Below are 21995 nucleotides of genomic sequence, written 5' to 3'. Positions count from 1 at the left end.
TTATATATCAATGTTTTGTTTGTCAACATGGTTGATATGTTTGAGTGTTTATTTAATTATTATATAAGGTATTTCACAATATAATTATACATAGATCAATATTTTTATTTATTTTGATTAATATAATATGTAAAATTGGGTTTGATTTAAAATTCTTGTGTTTTTATTTATTTTGAGATTTGTAGGTTTTGGTAATTCCATGAATTTGGTTTAATAACATCACTTTATAACAATTATATATTTGTTTATTTTAATTAGATAACTATTCATAAATTAATATAAATGACTGGTTAAAGATAACAACATAAAATAATGTATTAATTTAAAGAGCTCTACAAAGAAAAACGCTCTCTAGAAAAGCGATGAAATAGGCGATCTAGGGTTCTCGAAAACTTTATGGGTTCACGATGGTGGGATCTCGGAATCGGGATACTGCAAGGGTGTGGTTTGGATTCTGCGAGGGGAAAATGGGGCGGTGCTTTGATTGGGAGAATCAAACCGATTTTCATCGGGTTGGATTTTCAATCGTCGAGGAAGATTGAAGGAGGATTTTGTTTCTTTATTCAAGTGCGGAGTCGGATCGCTATCTTCGTCATCATTAAGACAAGATTGACGAATCTAAAAGGTGTGAATGTGGTGTTGCTGGGATTGATTTGGTTACTCTCCATCACGAGGATTTCGGTACAGAATCAAGGTAGTAATATCGGTTTCGATTTGATTAGATCGACACAGCTATTTGCTTGCCGATTTGATAGTTATGGGGATTATTTTGTGGGAAAGATAAAGGAAACTACGGTGTACTATATAAAGGAAAAGGGGATGGGATATCTCAATATCAGTATTACATTTTACTCGCCTATTCTGTTTTCTGGTTTCAAAGGTTACAATTCTCTCTCGTTAACTATGACGCAGAGTCAACTTGTGGGATCCTCGGGGGAGAAAAGAAATGGTGAAGGAATGCGCAAAAGGTTGAAAATTACGGTGGCTCATTTCGATAACACGACTTTGGTCAAGTCATGCTCGAAGGTGCTACTTGGTAGGTGTATGAATCCGGTGAAGCAACAGATGCAGGCGCTGCTTACCAATTCGCCAAAAATTTAGAATATGGTGGGACACGTGACGGGGAAGGACTTAGGTATGGGCATGTTTCAGTTCGATTTTGATAAGGAGGAGGATATTGAGGGAGTTTTGAAGCTACAGCCCTATCATTTCGACTACTGGATGATAGCCATAGCTAAGTGGCAGCCAAAAAGATCTCTGACCTTCCCCTCGGAGATACCATTTTGGGTTCGGGTTCTGGGTGTATCGAAGGAGTTCAGAACGGCTAAGACGTTTGCAAGTATTGGTGACGCTATAGGCAAGACTCTAGAGGTGGATGTGGAGCAGATGCGGGTGCTGGTGGTGGTGGACGCGTTCACTGAGCTTTGTTTCGAAACATCAATTGAGTTCAAAGGTGGAGAATACTATGAGGGTGAGGAGGTGGCTATCTCATTGAGATATGAGAAATTGTTTGGGTACTGCACCCTTTGTGGTAGTCTGTGCCATGAGGAGGCCAAATGCGTTCTAGCTAAGGGCCAAACTAAGAAGCGTTTGGAGGAGAAAAAAGAGAACCAGTACGGGAATGGTGGATGGCATGAAGGTGGAGCACATGATGATCGTGCTAGGAGTTATAAAGGAGTAGTACTCAATGAGAATGGCAATCGACAGAACCGTGAAAGGGAAGGAAGGGAGTACTATGGTAAAGGCAAGGGGAAAATGTACGAGGAGTCAGAATCTAGATGGGTGAGAGTTCCAGATAGATCAAACAAGAAGCATCCTGCGCCGGGGGACCTTAATAGTGGAGTGAAAGGCTTACCTCGCCAATCACTATCTCGTGAGGGAGCACAATCAGGTGGCTATGCACACCCTCCAGTTACTGGTAGCACTCAGCAGGAGCAGAGACGCCCAGTGGAGGAACTGCGAGAGGAAGGGGAGATTATGGATACTAAGGATGATCAAGGGGTGCTGCCTTCACTGGAGTTTCAGAAACAATTGGCTGAGACCCAGGCGCAGGGACCACTGGTGGTCTCAGATCAGGTTGACATGGAGGATGGATTACAACAGTTGCAAGGCCTAAGGGGAGAGCAGACTAGGGGAGGAGATGATGAAGCGATGGAGTGGGAAGTGATTAAGGCTTCTTGTCGGGCAGATGGTTTTGATGTGGACAATGTGGATGATCTTCCAGAGCTCACTGCGGAAGAAGAGGCGGCTCTGAACCAAGAGATGGAGGAAATTGTAGTTCCTCAGGAGTTTTTGGAGGAGAGTGATAAGGCAAACAAAAAGGAGCAGGCTGGTGAAGAAGACATCAAAAAACAAACGACTAAGAAACGTTTGTTCAAGGCGCCTCCGAGTAGTGCGGCGAGCAACAAGCTGCGAGTGGCCAGTGCGATCACTTCTCCTCGTAGGAAAACTCAGGCTAAGACAGGAACCCGCAATGGAGAAGGCAGAAGCAATCAGGAAGGAAAGGGCTCGTCAAACCCAGCTTCCAGTCATCCATTACCTTAGTTTATGGATAAAGACACCGAGAAGAAGCTTAACCCGTTGCAGCAGGAGGTTTCTCTGTGTGGGGTTTTTATTTCTCTTGATTTACTTTTAATAAGCTCTATGAGCATAGTTTGTTTAGCCGAGAATATGGTCTTGGCTCTGTTGTTTTTTTGTTGTTCCCCTTTTGGGTATATGGGCAATCGAGTTGTCTGGGTTGAATCATGGAATAAAACTGATCTTTTTTGTTACTGGATAGAGTGGTGGTTGGGAAAGGTGATATCATTATATTTTTATTTTGTGGTTGAGTTTTTGAGGAAACAGGGAAGTAAGGAATGGCCTCAGAGATGTACTTTTCACAGTTTCATATGGTGCCATTGTTTTATGGGAACTGAGGTGGTCTTGTCTAGCAGGGAATCGTGGTGGATACTTTATATTCAGGATTGGGTTACTGTGGGTTTGTTTAGGTTTTGTTGTTCGATTTTATATCTAAGGATGTGGCCTTTAGTTGTGCTTAGGTGTGGGCGGGATTTGGCTTCTTCTTGCCATTGTTGGGGTTGTTTAGAGGTATACTGGAACGCTCAGATAATTATAAGAGGTAGAGTTGGTTTATTCAGCACCGGGACTGTTTATAGGGTGGGACTTATGTTGATGACAGGTTCCGATTTAATAGGCGTTTGGTTAATGGTGCTATCGGGAGGCTTGGGGTTCGGTGGAGGTGTCTATAAGTCTCAGGTTTGGCGCTGGCGATTATTGTGGCAAGTTATGGAGTTGAGAGACCAAGTGATAGATGATAAGTTATGGGGATTGACAAGCTATGGAGTTGTTATTCATCAGGTGTGTGAATACTGGTGTTCTTTGGGAGACAATGATAAGTTGGAGGTTTGTATTTTGTGGGAGGTTGGAGATTGTGCAGGGACCCATAGTGATATATTCTATGAATATCTAATCTGGTTCCTATGGAAGAAGGGGTCAGTTTTATATGAGGTTGAGTTATCTACGGAAATGAGTGTTTTATTTTCGAGACAAACATATCTCTTTAATTCTTTTTTTTGGTATGAATTGGAGTTCTCTGTAAAAGGCAAGCCGATGCAGGCTAAATTGGTTTCTCGGAATTATGATGTGGACATAATTTTGGAAAGGGACTGTATAGGGATGTATGGATGTAATGGGTCTCCTCATACCCAAGTATTTATGGCTCAGATGAGCAAGATTATCTTTTTTTAATGAAAGTAATAAGTTGAATTGTCGGGGAATGGGAAGTAAATGGACCATTAGTTATCTTAGAGAAATATGGTACCAATACAAGCCAGATTTTCTGTTCTTATCGGAGACAAAGCAATATTTTTTTTTTGTCCAAGGGTTTCAAGCGCATTTTGGGTACGATAACTTAGTGATGGTGGATCCAAATGGGTCAAGTGGAGGACTAGCATTATACTATAATAATGAATATCAAGTTCGAGTTTTATACTCCAGCCCTCGGATGATTGATATAGAGACGGAGACAATGGGGAAGAAAATTTTCATGACGTTTGTGTACGGAGAACCAGTACAGAAATTGAGAGACCAAGTTTGGGAAAGACTAACCAGATATGGAATTTCAAGAGATGACCCATGGTTCATTATTGGTGATCTAAATAAAATTACCGGAAACCATGAAAAGGAGGGAGGACCATTACGAGGTGCAGAAACCTTTGTATCATTCAATAATATGATTCGGAATAGTGGACTCCTGGAATTCCCGGCAAGGGGTAATAAATTGTCCTGGCAAGGGCGTAGGAAAATAAATGGTAAAGCAACGATGATTCGATGTCGTTTGGATCGCGCACTGGCAAACGAAGAATGGCATTCAATGTTCCCAAGGTCTTATACGGAATATTTAAAATTAGTGGGGTCAGATCATAGACCGATCGTCGCTTTTCTAGAAGATAAAGTGATTAAACGCAGAGGACAATTTCGTTTTGATAAAAGGTGGATAGGACAGGACGGTGTCCTAGATTCTATAGCCAGAGGATGGACAAAAGAGATAAGAAATCCAGTGGGGAATGGGGGTGATGTTGTGTCCAAGATTACCAATTGTAGACATGAATTATCAGTTTGGCGCAAGAACAATCCTCCGTAAGGAAAAGATAAAATAGCTGAACTGCAAAAAGCATTGGAGGAGGTGCAAACGGATGATAATAGATCCCAGGAGGATATTTTGGAAGTGTCTCGAAAGCTTCAAGAGGCTTATAAAGATGAAGAGGAATATTGGCAAAAGAAAAGTAGAAATACGTGGAATACGGCAGGGGATCGGAGTACGAAATTTTTCCATGCCTTAACAAAACAACGGAGGACCCGAAATCGAATAGTGGGCTTATATGATAAAAACGGAAACTGGGTAGTAGAGGATACTGGAATTGAGAAGGTTGCGGTGGATTATTTTGACGAAATTTTTAGTACTACATCACCTAATGATTTTGAGGCGTTTCTAGATGAAATTCGGCCGACCATCTCCCAGCAAACAAATCAAAGGCTTCTGAGGCTGGCCACGGAGGAGGAAGTGCGACAAGCATTGTTTATGATGCACCCGGAAAAGGCACCGGGACCAGATGGAATGACATCACTTTTTTTTCAACATTCTTGGCACATCATTAAAAAGGATATTCTGGACTTAGTCAATAATTTCTTGACTACGGGAAAGTTGGATGGGCGTTTAAATGTAACAAACATTTGCTTGATTCCCAAGACGGACAGACCGACAAGGATGGCGGAGCTTAGACCAATAAGCCTATGTAATGTAGGGTATAAAATAATTTCAAAGGTGTTGTGTCAAAGGTTAAAGGCTTGTTTACCTGGTTTAATTTCGGAAACCCAATCGGCCTTTGTGGCCGGGAGACTCATTTCGGACAATATTTTAATTGCACAAGAGATGTTCCATGGGTTGCGGACAAATAAGGCGTGTCAAAACAAATTTATGGCCATAAAAACGGACATGAGTAAAGCTTATGATTGGGTGGAATGGAGCTTTATTCGGGCTTTACTCACAAGAATGGGATTTGATCATCACTGGGTTCAGTTAATGCTGGATTGCATATCTACGGTGGAATACCAAGTTTTATTAAATGGACAACCGCGAGGACAAATTTTGCCAAATCGTGGGCTGCGTCAGGGGGATCCTTTATCTCCTTATTTATTTATCATGTGTACGGAAGCACTTATAGCAAATATCAAAAAGGCTGAATTTGATAAAAAGTTGACCGGAATAAAGGTAGCAATGGCTTGCCCTTCAATATCTCATTTGCTCTTCGCAGACGATAGTATCTTTTTTTGTCGAGCACGGAAGGAGGAATGTGAGACTATCTTGGCAATTCTTAAAGAATACGAAAAGGTTTCGGGACAGCAGATAAATTTCCAGAAGTCGTCAATTCAATTTGGCCATAAAATTGATGAAGTGACCCGGCAGGAACTTAGGGACATTATGGGAATTCAGAATCTGGGTGGGATGGGAACATATTTGGGGATTCCGGAGAGTTTGGGAGGCTCCAAGGTGCAAGTCTTTGGCTTTGTTCAGGAAAGATTAACTAATAGAATTAATGGTTGGACATTTAATTTTTTTACGAAAGGGGGAAAGGAGGTAATTATTAAATCAGTGGCAACGGCTCTACCTAATCATATTATGTCGTGCTATCGTATCCCGAAAACGGTGGCAAAAAAACTAACCAGTGCAGTAACCCAGTTCTGGTGGAGTCCTAGTGGAAATACAAAAGGCTTACACTGGAAATCATGGGATAAGGTTTGTGAACCAAATGAGGATGGAGGGCTAGGTTTTAGAGATTTCACGGATTTCAATACAGCCATGCTTGGAAAGCAACTATGGAGACTAATAGAGAAACCAAATACTCTATTCTCTCGTGTTTTCAAAGGTCGATACTTCAGGAATGCATCACCCCTCGACCCGATCAGATCGTATTCGTCATCCTATGGTTGGCGTAGTATGGTCTCTGCTAGATCTCTGGTTAGCAAATGACTAATCAAAAGGGTGGGATCAGGGTCTTCCATATCAGTATGGAATGATCCCTGGCTCCCAACCAACCGCCTGAGACCAGCAAACAAAAAACAAAATATTCTTCTACCATGCAGATCTTACGGTTGATTCTCTCATCAACACTGCATCACGATCATGGAATTTAACGGCTTTACAGGAAGTAATGGATCATGCGGACATTAAAATTGTCGAGAGTATACCTTTAAGCAGGATACAAACAGATGATAGGGATGGCTGGCATTTTACAAAAAAATGGAAAATACACGGTTAAATCAGGATATCAGGTAGAACGAGCATACCCAGACAGGGATAAAGGGATAGTAGAGTTTGGACCTACAGTAACTGCTCTTAAGGCTCATTGTTGGAAAGTACGTTGTCCACCAAAGATGAAGCATTTTCTATGGCAAGTGGTGTTAGGATGTTTGGCAGCACGGAAAAATCTTAGATCAAAAGGTCTTAAAGGGGATATTAATTGTGATAGATGTGGAGCACCCGAGGAATCTATAAATCATGTATTCTTCGAATGCCCACCAGCAATTCAAATTTGGGCCCTATCCGGGATCCCAACGCGTCATGATCACTTTCCAGGACAATCTTTATTTTCGAATATGGATTACTTATTCTGGAGAATCAGGCCACCACCAGAAGATCACCAATTTGTTTGGATACTCTGGTATATATGGAAAGCAAGAAATAACAAGGTCTTTAGTAATTTGGATATGGATCATAGGGATACTCTACAGCTAGCAACAACAGAGGCATTACTTTGGCAGGAAGCGCAGAAAGAAGTGGATCAGCGGCAGGCCACAGTTACACATACAGTGGATGCGGACCTCCCGGTGCGTTCGGGACGTTGGTGTTTCACGGATGGATCGTGGAAAACGGGTGACACTTTCTCAGGTCACGGATGGTATAGTACTTTGGAAGGTTTTGAAGGACTGCTAGGAGCAAGAAATACTAGGACTAGTCAGTCACCTTTACATACAGAAGTGGAGGCTCTTATTTGGGCCATGGAATGTATGAGGAATTTGCGGCAATATAATGTTACATTTGCAACGGATTGTTCTCAATTGGTGAAGATGGTTTCGGAACCAGAAGAATGGCCGGCTTTTGCAAGCTATCTAGAAGACATCAGGAGTCTAAAAAGGAGTTTTCATAGCTCAAAGATTATTCATATACCAAGGACGCAAAACATTATGGCGGATCGCTTAGCACGTGGTGTGAGGCAACAATCGTCGTTTATTGTCCATATGGATACCGAGCAGCCAGTTTGGATTACAGAGTCTATATGAGTCTGTAATGTTGTCGACAAAAAAAAAAGATAACAACATATTTTAAATAACAAAATATTAATGTTGTTATCCAAAATAATGTTTTATGTAAATAAAAAATAAAAATTAAGAAACTGAAAGATTCATAACATAATATAATTTTTTTCTATACTGATAGTATATTTATTAATAAATATTTATAAAATATTAAGCCCGTATGTGCGGGAAAAGCACCTAGTAATCCATAATTAAAAAAGATTCCTTTGCTGGGTATATATGCTTTGGAACCTCTGAAAGCATAAGAGAGTTCTGCTGGCGGTAGAGATTTTTTTTTGCTATAAACTAGGTTTACGTTAATCAGTACTAATAATTTGGTTAACTCTTTTCAAGTAATTATTAAATTATCAAAACAATATATTTAAGATTGTAGACAAGATAAGTTCACCAAGATTTCGAAGACTCTAGCTAGGAGTAACTCCAATAAAAGTTTCTCAACATATATACATATAAATATTAATTATAAGTATTTAAAAGTTACGGAAAAAACTCTCCATTGAGATTGTTCTAACGGAGATAAAGTGTTCGGATTATCAGACGGTATTGGAGCAACTATCATGGAAATCTGATTTAATAAAGATTTAACTGAAATGGATTAAACTGTCAATGAAAACATGATCCATCTGCGAATTCCAGCTATTTTGGCCCCAAGAGATACTTCACAGCTCTAGATAACAAGCTCCGAGTCTACGAATAACAAAGACCGATCACCTTGAGATCAAATAGTTACATAACAAGGCAAGATATAAAGAACAAGGCACAGCAAGCTTGCTCTAGATTGGAGACAGCTAAGCATTATAAAGGACGAGGCAAAACCATAATTTCATATACGCCTTTTGACGTACTTACTTGAGACCTAGATTATTCTCTCTGAGATGTATTATCTTGTACTTTGTTCTTTTATTCATCATATTTATTGTCAATAATATTAGTCCAATTCAATAAATCTAACTTAGAGATATACTCACACATATCCTTTCCCATTTTTTTCCTGAACATTACTTTATCCACATTCAAATTCTGAGTGCGGTTTCCCATAATTTAGCACCGTCTTGAGGAGACAATAAAAAGATTTCTCTGACTCAAGAGCCCGACCAAAAATCAGCATGATAGAAATGGATCCCAGAGCCAACGAATCCAACCACAATGACGCACCAATTCAAGCCGTTGAAGTCATTCCACCCAGCATACCACCAGCACACCAAGCCATACCCCACCAACGACCGATCCCAAACATCTGTTCAGAAAACTCTCATGATCCCAAACATCTGTTCCCCCACCAATGCTAAGTGAATTTTTTTTTTTAAATAGAAGTAATAGATCACCAAGAGATATTTTCACAAATGTTGAAACATGTATCAATAAGATACATTTTGTCGCATTTGTTTATTACAACATGGAGCTTTACATGGAAGTTTGGATGAGTTCATAGTGATGGCACAGCCATAGGGTTTTGTAGATAAGAAGCATCTGAATAAGTCAATAGGTTGAGAAGGAACTCTGTTTCATTGGAACAAGAGATTTGATGATTTTGTACGAGAGATCAAAAGGGTATAACAAAAGCGAATATGACCAGTGTGTACTTCATAAAGGCATGAAAGGTAGTATACATCTATATGTTATTATAAGTAGATGATATATTGATCAGATCATTGATACATGTATCTAAGCTCAAAGCAACTCTCAGATCGGAATTTGATATGAATAATTTAGGTGATGCCAAATGGATTTTGAAAATGGTCACTGCAAGAGATAGAATGAAGAGTGAACTTAGATATCTCAAAAGATTTAGTTATGGAGGTATTGTCAAAATTTGATATGGATCAATCAAAGGGAGTCTAAACACATATGAGAGTTCATTTCAAGCTGAAAGCTGCTACAAAAATTGAGCTAAGAGTTCAGGTAAAGTACATGGAGAATATACCATACGATTTGGAGCATAATGTCGTCAATGGTTGAAACTAGCCTAGACTAGCATACTCACTGGGTTTGATTAGTAAATTCATGACTAAGCATATAAAGGAGCATCAGTTGGCAGTTAAGTGAGTTCTACAATACATAAGAGGTGTGGTTGAGAATTAGCTCAGTTATAAATAAACAAGGGAGTTTGTAATCAGAGGTTATTGTGACTTAGACTATGCTACATTAATAGTTTTCACGACAGGAGGAAATGCAGTTGGTTGGAGATCATCGTTACAGAAAGTAGTTGCATTGTCTACAGGTGAAGCTGAGTATATAGCATTGTCTTAAGTAGTGAAGATGACTTGGTGAAGTGGAGGTACGTTGTGATCTCAAAATGCAATTGCATTATATAAGAATGCAGTGCGCCATGAGATTAAAGCATGTTACAGTTAAGTATCATTTTGGTCAAGATTTATCAATGATGGAGAGGTCCAGGTTCTGAAGGTTTCCACATCATACAATCATGAAGACATTTTTGCAAAAGTCTTATCAGTTTACAAGCTAAGGAAAGCTTTGAAGATGTAGCGAGTTACTAAGGATTGAAAGGAAGTAATGGAATCTTACAAAAGGCTATGTGAACTCAGTGAAGAGTTCAAGTGTCTCTGATGAAAGAGTACAAGAAGAAGAAAAAGTATCACTAAGGTTATGCGATAAGAATCTTATCTAAGGTGGAGATTTGACAAGATAAGTGCACGAATATTTTGAGTATTTGAAGACTATATGGGACTTAGAGTGTTTTGGTTATCAAACGGTTTTACAATATCCATATTAATTGAATTAATCTCTGGATAGTAATACATGTAGAGTATGCGTGTGTACAACTGATCTAATTGGTCAATCTGGTTAGTGTATATAATCTTGATACTCTGTTGAATGGTGAATGAGCTAAAAGAGTTGTATTGTGATTGAAAATGAGATAGATAAAAAAACCGTTGTATCATGTGATTTCTCAAGTTTTAGAATTACCAGAGCTTTTAATGCTTTGCACGAAGACTTTTGGCCCGATGGATATAGCTAGTTTCCTTTCACTTTGAGAAATGCGGTAGTAAACAATTCATTTTTGTTTCTTTTTATTTTATTGATACAAATGATTAGAGAAAGAAAGAGAATCAAAGATCAAGTTTAACATATATTTATAAGGTTTTTATGTAAAAATGTGGTTACAATATGGTGTTTCATTTTCTTATAAATAAATTGTACATAGAACAAATGACCTTAACCCACATAACTAACCCTTCATGTTACTTGCACCATCATAACCTTGTCCTTTCACATTTGTAATACTTAATCCATAATTAGCAAACAAAGAATCAATTGTAGATTTCGAAGATGATTAAGATGTATTACTGGCATGAGTAAAACTTATGATCTCTCTTTTACTATCCCACTCTTGTCAACATACCGAAACACAATTGCCATTTGTTCTTTATAAGAAACATCAACATATTCATGCACCAAAAAACCAAATACATCATGATCAATTTCATTTATAATGTTTTTGACAAGCTGATATCACTCAAATTATCCTAAGGATTGACTTTTACTCTCTCAAATAAGAGGTTCAGTTGTAATACTTAGGGATCGAATCCACAAGAAGCAAGGTCACACAATAGATTCTAATCAGCAGTGATTAAGCTAGGTCAATAGGTTTAAAATAGTAAACGCAAGGATGTTCAGTTGATTGGTTTGAGTTGTAAACAATTAAGAGAAAGTGTTAAATCTAGGGTTTCATGTAATCAGGATTAAAATGATATAGAAGCTAAGGCTGTTGATACTAGATCTCTTGTCCGCGCTACGCGCGGATTGTGACTTATAATTTTTTCTTATTAGTTTTAGTTATTTTTATAAAAAGTTAGTTAATAGTTTTGAAATTTAGGTTTCTTCGATTATAAATTACTTGGATAAAAAAATTATCTAAATTTACCAATTTGTAAAATTTTGTAGACTAAATTTCTAAACAATGTTTTAAAAGTTTTATTAGGTTAAACATTTTGATTTTAATTATCTAATTTATTTCAGTACATATCAACTTTGTTTATTTTGACGTATTTTCAGTGTGAATATAAGTATGTAACAAGAGTAGGAAAAAGGTAAGATATCTTTTTCAATGGTTTTGTCTGGGAATTAGTACAATTAAGATTCTTTTTTCTTTCTTTTATGGAATTGATGTATAGAGAGTACTTGTTAGTTGTAATGTAATTATATGTGTCTTAGTGTTTATATGAATCAATTATACATTGGGATTCACAGAAAGATTTTTTTTTCACACACCACAGAAATCTCCAAAACTAATCATAAACTCCATAAAAGCTATGGTATGACACTGCTACGAATTAATATTTTCAATTTGACACAAATGAAAACAATACCAGACCTTTAGAATCATACAATCCCGAGATCCATAGCATGATAGAAGGTAAAACATAGTTTGGATATTAAAATGATCAATCACATTTCATAATATAAATAATTTTCCTCTCAATATGAAGACAATATTGGTGTCATGAACATAGCAGCAGTTTGAGTTTCAGAGCCCTGATTCAATCAGGTAGTCACCAAGCCTCTGTGCAACCATATAGCATTTTCCAGGAGTCATTGGCTTGTCACAGAAAAGACTAAAGGTTGGGTGGTCTTCTTGACTGAAACACCACCAGATTCCAACAATGTAAAGCAAAAAGTAGCACTAATTAATCAAAAAAAATTGCCAAAAGATTTTTTACCAAAGAAAAGGCAAGAGATTCATCAGTATTTTTTAAATACTGAATATGAAAATATGAAAAAAATGAATTATTATTGGTTGGTGAACCCTAGGAGTTGAACCCAAGAATACTTATAATATTTAGTTAAAAAGTTATATTAAAAAGAACACTATGATATATTCACTGGAGAAAAGATCCACATCTAAAAGATTCGATATATGAGATATGAAAAAAATATATAAGAAACTTAAGTTAGTTCATGTACTGATAGTTAATTTTAAGTTAAAATCTCGTAACAAATCTGATCTTAACATGTTATCAGAGTATTGACCCAAACCTTCTCGTATTGATCCGGTCCAAAAAGTGGTTATACATAGTATTAATGGGCCTCACATCGTAGCTAGCTCGTCGATTTGGGTCAGAAAGTTTGCCAGATGAGGCAGAAACTTGTATATAACGGAATTCGGTTACAACGGTCCAAAAAAGAGGAAAGATGGTATTGAGATCTGAAAAGAGAAATGAGAGTAGACACTGAGCTCATAGTGTTCAAAAGGGTCATGCGATCGGAAGTGATTTCTCGTTCTAGACCTTTGTAACTTGTATCAAAAGTTGATTGCTTTGATTCTCTAAAAAAGTAAAAAGGAAAGTTACAGTGAGCTTGAGGGATACCTATCCCTCCCCTGTTAGTAGAGAATACAGGGTGATTAATTCTCTTGTGTTCTTTTGGGCTTTGATTCATCATCGTAGCAAACCAGCAAAATGTAAATATGAATACCATGCCGCTGTGTTAGTTAACTTCACTCTCAAATATCAAACCAAAGCTAGTTTCGATTCACAAACGAAATCAGTATCAAGTGAAGACTCAGAAAACTGCAGAAGCAAGAGTACCTGAGCCTTGAAAGCTTCAATATCATTATGATGATTGAACCAGCATTTCTATTTTGTATTGTTGTCAGGAAGCTATTAGACATGTAAAGATATAAAGGAATCAAACCTCAATAGTAGAAAACAAACAGTGAATCTCTTTCTCTGATTTTTTTTTTTGTTTTGTTTTGTTTTGTAAAATAATAATGCTGTAAATTAAACTTCTTGGACTTATGATATTATATGTAAAATTCAACAGACTCTGCACATAAAATAGATATAGATATATGATGTTTGACTGATTGATATGTAACTTAAAAAAGAAAAAAAAAAACTAAAAACTCCAATTCCTTGATCCAGACAGCAACCTCAACAGCTCTGTTATTCATTCGATTCAGGTTTTGTCGACACGGTTCCATTCTGCTGAGGCAGCTGCTGTCTTGACTGGCTGATGTTGAGTTGCTGGAACATCTCTGCGTTGAGTGATTGCATCTTTGATCTGTCAGCTACGCTCTCACCAGTTGCCAGTTTCAGTCTCTGGACTTCCCCATTCAATGCTTCGTTCACAGCTGCCACACAAAAAAAAAACAATCATTCTCTCTCACATAAGAATTATTTCAAACATATGTGAGTGATTTAGTAGTTATGCTATTAGGCTTCGAGAATAAAGAAACTGACACATACATGAGTAAGATGGTAAACGCATGAAATTGATATATAATAAAATTAAAGAGAAATCTCATTACCATCGCGAAGCTGAGCTTGCTGCTCCATAGCTTGAAGACGAAACTTGAGCTCATTGTTCTGGTTTGTCAACCCCATCATATCTCTCTGTGGATCAACTAAAATCGTTAAAAAGACTAATCTAAGGAACTGAGTGTTATAACAAAACAAGTAGAGAAACTCACCTGCAAAAGGGTGACCTGAGCAGACAAAGTAGTAGCCTTGGTCTGAAGAGTCTGCACTTTGTGTTCTAATTCCACAATGTACCGCAACTTTCTCTCCTTTGACCGCGCTGCAGACTTACGGTTCGCCAAGATTCTGATTTTAAAAAGAAAAGAAAAAAAAGAATAGAGAATCAAATTTGCATAAACGTAGGAAGCCAATGCGCTGATTACTGATACGCACCTGCCACGGATGAAAGCCGAGGGTCGTCCAATGTTGTGTTTAGTTCACCACAGTCGATTCATCTCTGTATGGCAATAAATCAGAACATTCTCAAATGTTCTCATATCCCCAAGTCAAAAGAACGCAAATCACAGATGTTTGATCGGTGAAGATTAGACACATAACAAAAATTTAAAGAGGTAATAAAAGCAAAATAGATTGATTTGCTAGTAGAGATATGTCGGACCGGAAGATGTGTATCTTACGGACCAAGATTGTGAAGCCCGTGAAACCCATGAAGATCCTGAAAACTAAAAGGAAAGACTTGAAGAGGAAGTCAACCTTAATATATTCTTAGCATATTTCCATTACGTGTTTAGGAAAGTTAACATTATCTAGTGTCACATTATGTTAATGTTAGCACTATATATGGATCTTGTATTCTCTTATCAAACACAACATAATAATATATCATATTATATTCTATTTTACATGGTATCAGAGCAGTCGATTTTTAGGGATCAAAATTAAAGCTTTCGCAAGTTTTAAGATTTGATACTGATGATTATCAATCAATTTTATAATAATGCAAGGATTACTAGTAATCGGCCTTGCTATCACTAAAGTGATATCCATATAGATATCAATATATTACTTGTGACTTTCTTTGTTACAAAACACTAATTTGAATATGCTCATCGTTGGTTGCATCATCGTTGGTGTTGGCGATGTTGAAGAAGATGGTGAGGGTAATGGCGATGAAGACATAGTTACGTGGTCATGAGTCGCTAGGTTTGGTGTTTTTTGTTAATAATATTACTAGGGGTTTGTTTAAATGTCACGTAAGTGAAAGGGATTTTTTCTTTTCCTTTTTATTTAATATTTGTTTTAGTTTGGTGAATGCAAGAATTATCAAAAGTCTTAGTGGGATTATGGGTTTCTAGTTTTACATGGGTTATTTTTTTTTGTTAGAGATTTTCTATAGTTTAGAATTTCTCAGAGTTTATGTCGTGTTGTTTTCCCATAGTTTGGGATTTCTGGTTATAGTTTAACCATTACGGGAGAGTTCTAGTTGAACGCTCAAATTTCTTAGGTCAGTTATTTTTTAGTCCAATGTATGGACTGTCCAGGTTATAGGACGATCGTTTTTGGAGCTGCAGTTGCGCCCACGGGATGTATTCCCATTGTCAAGACCAAAGAAGAGCTGAAGTTTTCATCCTCCTTGTCTAAGTTGAAGTTCATTCCCGAAGGAATCTATTGATTTGTTTTCCTCGATATAGTGTCCACGACATACGTGGTCTGCTTTGTGGTTGCAGATTTGCGTGTTGCATCCCACGTTTGTCGTGCGGGGGAGTATTAGAGATATGTCGGACCGGAAGATGTGTATCTTACGGACCAAGATTGTGAAGCCCGTGAAGCCCATGAAGACCCTGAAAACTAAAAGGAAAGACTTGAAGAGCAAGTCAACCTCAATATATTCTTAGCATATTTCCATTACGTGTTTAGGAAAGTTAACATTATCTAGTGAACATTATGTTAATGTTAGCACTATATATGGATCTTTTATTCTCTTATCAAACACAACATAATAATATATCATATTATATTCTATTTTACATTTGCTCTCCATAGATTAAGAAATAGTTAAGTAACATCAGACAAAGAAAGGAGAACTTACTTGTGTAAAGATCTTTTCTCAGATTTTTCTCCTAAGTGCTGTCTCTTGTCACATTCTAGTAGCTTCTCTCTCTGAAAACACTCTTCTCTCTCTGAAGCCTCTTCTTCTGTTTTTTTTTTAGCTTTCTCTCTGCCTCCGCAGCTCCTCATCGACCTATCTATGTCTCTTATGGAGATAGGAGTTAAGAGAGGTGGAAGGATAGAATCGCGTATGAAGATAGGAGTAAAGAAAGATTGAATGATTTGATATTGAATCGTTGTAACTCCAAATAAATGGATTTGCAGAAATCAATACGGAGAAGCAGAAGAGGCGAAACAATATCATCGACGATCATGAGGAAGCCAGGAAGGGAAGTTGGGTGATGGGCTTACACAAAATAGTAACATGTTACATTGAGAGGCCCGTGTAAAATTCTAGTGAGCTGATAGGTTGATTTTTTATGCCTAGGTGGCATAGCTCAGAGAGCTTTATAACTTCCTTTTAATACTTGTTTGATTTTAGAACTCGAACTTTCTAATGTAAAGATATCCGGCTCTCGCATGTAATTCTATTAGTTATCCAAGTCCAGTATTCAGTTTTCTCTATATGAACACGGAGTGACCGTCGATCAATTATACCTTTCTAGCGTTGATCGATGGTACTTTGAATCAGGTTAAAGGTGCAATCCGATTGGTCTAATAGGTTTCCTAGATTAACTGTCATTTTTCTTCAGCAATCCTAGCTCAACAAGAATCAGTTTAGATAAGAGACCAAGCTGTCGCATGCACCTAATTATCCTAATATCATGGTTCCATTTTGCTACTCTATAACACAAGCAATAAGAGCAATTCAATTGATGGATATCACTAACTTTTTTTTTTGTCACGAATGGATATCACTAACAATTTAGCAATTCTATAGTTTGGGCTAATCCTTCATAACCTATATGAACCCTAAATCTAACAGGATAATTACTCAAAATGGAAAAGTAAACCATAAATAAGTAGAATAGAGTAGGAAAAACTGGAGTTTGAATGCAAGCTCTGAAGGAGTCTTGGATCTTCTCTGCTAAATACTTTAAAACCATAAATATGTTTGCTGGGAAAATAAGAAAGTAAGAAAATGTGTGTTTCTTAGAACAATGGCAGAGTAGTTGAATATTAGGTTAAACTCGGCCAAGGATATTCTTGTAAATGTGTGAGACTTGAGCTATAAATCGGCTGAGAACCAAGTGGGGCCTTGCGCGTTTTGCTTTCAATCGATAATTGACTATGAATATCGATCTCTTAACTGGTTCGATGGTCAACCATGAGTTCCTTCTATCTTTATCTCCAAAATACTCCAAATCACCAATTTACTATAAATCATACCTGAACCTGTAAATATGCTAAAAAAACTCAAAAACATAATAAATATATCCTAAAACACGTATATACTATGGCTAAAAATAGATAAAATACATGGTATATCAGAACTCTTGTTCTCTCTATACGAGCTACCTGAGCAAACACTTCTTAAAAGTCAATTTCATGTTCTTGTACTTATAATTTTTCTACAAGTCTTGCTTTGAATTTATTGATTGATCCATATGCATTCCGTTTGATCTTAAATACCCAAGACAAGGTAAATATATCTTGAAACTCTTATACACCATGACTAAAAATGGGTAAAATCCATGGTATATTACAAGCTCTTCCGAAAAAATGCAAAATAGTTTTATGGATATTTGGAGAAGTCATCTGATTGTTTCCAGATAAACAACCTTACTCACATTCTTCATTTTTCTTAGCAATATATTTCAAGAGTTTAACAAAGTTACCATTGCTACCAGATTATTCTTTCTCTTGAATACCACTAAAAGGTAACATTTGTCGTAACAAGAATCTTGAAGCATCAATGGAAGCACGTAACTGAATGTGATAATCATTCTTCTTGATATCATCTTATTTATGCAAATCATTCTTGATAGAATGACTTTTATTCATCAAGTTTTCGCACTTCATTGCTGCATTCTTGTGAAACTGTTAACCTATCACATCTTGTTAAATATTTTTGAACTTATTCCAGCTAGAAAAATCGTCAATGGTCCATGCATCATTTCTTCACCTTTACAAGCATTATCTCTGTACAGTAAATATATGGAAAAAATCTGCATTTTTTCACACTTTATTCATTGGAAATTTTCAAAAATACCACTTTGAATGTACCATTATTCATCTTTACCACCATTAAAGACACATTTTCAAAAATACATCATTTATTAAAAAGTTAAAAAAATCTTATATCCTTACTCTTATATGCTTTTCAAAATTCTAACCTCAAATTCTAAATCCTAAACCCCCAACTCTAAACCCTAAACCCTAAATCCTCAATTCTAGACCCTAAACCCTAAAATATATACCCTAAATTCAATACCTTAAACCATAAACCCTAAAACCTCAACTATAAACTCAAAATCCTCAAAAATCCTCAATTCTAAACCCTAAACTATATACCCTAAACTCTAAAACATCAAATCAAACCCTAGATCATAAACCTTCAAATCTAAACCTTCATTAAAAGTGGTGGTAAAAGTGGTTAGTGTAAAAATGAAAAATGGCACTATGAAAATTGTATTTTAGACATAATCCCTTTATTCTAACCAATATGGATACTGATTAAGCCTAGCATGATTAAATCGCCTTAGTACGCCTCCTATCAATGATTGTCTAAAAATATGACCAGGAGATTGACAAATACCTCATTCTTTTGATTCCTATTATATTCTGATATTCTTTTCGGGTCAGCATAATCCCATGGTAGTTTATCTTAATCATCTAAATCACTCTCATATGATGATGTAGCTTTTCTTTTCATTTTTATCAAAATTTCTCCATATCTGCAACTGAAAAAAAAAGACACAACTAACCAACTGTTAAAATATAAGTACAAGTATAAAAAGTATATTGTTAAGCAAAAAAAAAAGTATAAAAAGTATAATAAATTACATAACTTTATAGCATATAACATTCAAAAAGTTACGTATGACCTATTACCTATACAATATTCAAAACTTCGTCTAACTGTAAAATAGAAAATATTGTTACCAAAATAACTTAATTAGAAAATAAGAATCACTAGAAACAAAGTTAATTAATTTTTTTTTTTGAAAAGGGACTTACTTGTTTTAGTGGCAATTGATAATCTGGTTTAAAGAAAATCATCTCTAACTCACCTGCAAAATACCATTTTAATATAATTTTTACATTAAAGCATCTCTAATCCAACTTTAAAAATTACTCTATTTTTATGTAGAGTTAATGTACTGCACAATCGATAACCGGTTCTCGGTGTCGATCAATGAAGGGTTTTGGGTGGGTGAGGGTGTCTAGCTGAAAACTCCTCGTGTGTCAAAATCCGGACTGGTTGCTCGTGGCAGTAAACTTTGTTGACTCCGTCGATCGATGTGGAAACTCGAACATCGCTCGATAGTCATCATCCCATGTCGATCGATGACTAGTACTTAGCGTCGGCCAACACCAATGAGGGCTGCTGATACTCATGGCACTCTCTACTTCAAAGTCGCCCTCATGAAGTTTATCATGCTTCACCACTTGCCAGAAATCATCCTCTATGATGGCATTTACGTGGTGTCTCACTACTTCTTCATCTCTCCCTTTCACCAAAGCTTCATGTCTCATAATAGCCTCTCCTGTCTGAATCACTTGTGTCTTCAACTTCTTCACATGAGCGCTCAAGGTGTCAAACTTTGCATTCAGATTGTTGTAGGCATAATCTATCTTTCTCTTGAAATCCACAGTAAGCCTCTGCTGACCTTCTAGAACATGATCAAGCATTAATTCGATTTTGCTTTTGATAGAAATAGTTACCAAGACTCTTTTGCTGTAGTTGTTATTGTTGCAGGGTTTCCGGTACTGCGAATTCTAACTTTAGTTGCTCCTCTGACTGTTGCCATAGAAGTTCATGTTTCTACTCTGGTTTCCAGACCTCTGAAATTCAGTGCCTCTGATGAAATTTGCATACTCCTCTACACATCTCTACTCATCAATATCTACAGCTTCCACATCTTCTACAAAGCTAACCTGCTTCTAAAGAAGCATGTGGACACTATCCAATTTGGCTCTCACACCGTCCATATGCTCATTGCCAAGGGCATGTGCCGGTTTTCTCTTTTCATAATCAAAGTTCTTGGTGTTGTTGCTAGATGCCAGTTCTCTATAAGTCTCACAGCCTCTTATGGATTCTTGGTGTTGAAATTCTCTTCACTAGTTGTGCCTAGAGCTGTCTGATATGCCAGATCTAAACCTCTGAAGAAAGTGCTGAGCAGCTGCACTTGGTTGAATCCATGGTGTGGACATTCTCTCTAATAAGACCTGAAACGAACCCAACAATTCCTGAAATACTCTGTAGGCTCATGCGCGAATGTAGCAATCTTGCTCCTCAAATCCTCTGGGCGCGCCTCATCAAAGAAATTACGCAAGAATGCATTTTTGATGTCTACCCAGGATGTAAGAGATCATGGTGGTAACTGATTAAGCCATTGCAAAGCTTCTCCATCAAGAGAGTACTTGAAGAGCTTGCAAAGTAGGTAGTCAATAGGGACTCCAATTGCTTTAACAGCAGAAATAAGATCCTCAAACATTTCCAGATGGTCCATAGGATGCTCATGGGGTGTTCCATTGTAGGGTGTCTGTCCCATGAGTGTGTAGTACTGAGGCTTTACCTCGAAATCAGTCATATGTATGTCTGGAGGACGAATAGCAGATATGTTGGCGTAGAATTGTTCTGGATGGTTGTAGTCAATTAATGATATGTTTCGAATAGCCTCTTATGCAGCTTGAGCAGCAGCTGCAACAGCTTCAGCTTCTGGATCAGGGATTGCAGCCCCTGATTGTCTACTCTCTGACCTGCTGCATTACGCAGGTGACCTTCTTGGTCACGCAGGTTCCCATTCTCGTCTCGCATGAGAATCAAAGTCGCAACCATGTCTCCCGACTCATTATCAATCGATGCGCGATGTGCGGTATCGGTCGATGTCGGGTGGATGAAGTCGGTCGACGGATACTGAGTAGTATCAGTCGATGTGGATGAGCGAGTGTCGGTTGGCGGTTGCTGAAATTTGGTAGACGGTTGTTGATCAGAATCAGTCGATGCACTGGTAGCGGTGTCGATCGATGTAGAACATTTCTCTCTGCGGATTGAACGTTCCAAAGATGTGGGGTCAGTAGACAACAATGTTTTCTCCTTGTTGCGTCTGGTTATGCTGCGCATGTACCTCAAAAGCCAATAAATTTTTTTATCAATTTCAAGCAGTAAGTAAAAACGTAGAATTAAAAAAACCTAATGGCGATCAAAGCTCCTCAGCAACGGCGCCAAATTTGATAGCTTGCTCAAATTACCGTAGAGCAACAATTACTCTCATCTAAAGAGGTCAAGTTTTAGTACTTAGGGGTCGAATCCACAAGGAGCCGGGGCACACATTAGATCTTATTATACTAAGCTAGGTTAAAGATTTAAAACTGTAAATTGCAAGTAAACTAAAGCAGTGAATAAAATAATTGTTCAATTGATTGATTGGGGTGTTTAACAATTATGATGAAGGCGCTAGACTTAGGATTTCTATTCAGGTAATCAGGATTATAGTTATATAGATGATATATAAGTTGCTTGCACGATATTAAAGAACCCAACTGTAAGAATAACCAATCAAATTTCATATTCTAGGTTATCTATTACTAGATACAAGATCTCCAACTGATGTTGCGAAAGCATCGATCGATGTCTCTATAGGAGAATCGACTGATAAACCTTTCTTCGTGTCGATCGATATC

At 37.2% G+C, this 21995-nt stretch overlaps 2 protein-coding genes across 2 annotated transcripts; one reads left to right on the top strand and one right to left on the bottom strand.

The window, feature by feature from the left end:
- Positions 1 to 1104: 1104 nt before the first annotated feature.
- LOC108854988 (uncharacterized) lies at positions 1105 to 2544 on the top strand. The gene has a single exon (XM_018628669.2). The coding sequence runs from the start codon at positions 1105 to 1107 to the stop codon at positions 2542 to 2544; it is 1440 nt and encodes a 479-aa protein (XP_018484171.1).
- An 11124-nt stretch (positions 2545 to 13668) lies between these two features.
- LOC108854991 (bZIP transcription factor 29-like) lies at positions 13669 to 20000 on the bottom strand. Its single transcript, XM_056998859.1, has 4 exons — positions 19624 to 20000; positions 14309 to 14441; positions 14147 to 14231; positions 13669 to 13969 (listed from the first exon to the last, which is right to left on the bottom strand). The coding sequence occupies exons 1-4, from the start codon at positions 19998 to 20000 to the stop codon at positions 13782 to 13784; spliced, it is 783 nt and encodes a 260-aa protein (XP_056854839.1). The 3' UTR covers positions 13669 to 13781.
- Positions 20001 to 21995: the final 1995 nt, after the last annotated feature.

The sequence above is a fragment of the Raphanus sativus genome, unplaced genomic scaffold (assembly GCF_000801105.2).
Source record: "Raphanus sativus cultivar WK10039 unplaced genomic scaffold, ASM80110v3 Scaffold1461, whole genome shotgun sequence".
Classification (NCBI taxonomy): Eukaryota; Viridiplantae; Streptophyta; class Magnoliopsida; order Brassicales; family Brassicaceae; genus Raphanus; species Raphanus sativus.
This window is presented reverse-complemented; position numbering and strand designations above follow the sequence as displayed.

Coding starts and splice junctions, on each gene's coding strand:
- LOC108854988 (XM_018628669.2), top strand. CDS start 1,105: ATGGTGGGACACGTGACGGGGAAGGACTTAGGTATGGGCATGTTTCAG.
- LOC108854991 (XM_056998859.1), bottom strand. CDS start 20,000: ATGCTTGATCATGTTCTAGAAGGTCAGCAGAGGCTTACTGTGGATTTC. Junction 14,442..19,623: donor GATGATGACTATCGAGCGAT/GTTCGAGTTTCC, acceptor TTTTAAAATCAG/AATCTTGGCGAACCGTAAGT. Junction 13,970..14,146: donor GCAAGCTCAGCTTCGCGATG/GTAATGAGATTT, acceptor TTTGTGTGGCAG/CTGTGAACGAAGCATTGAAT.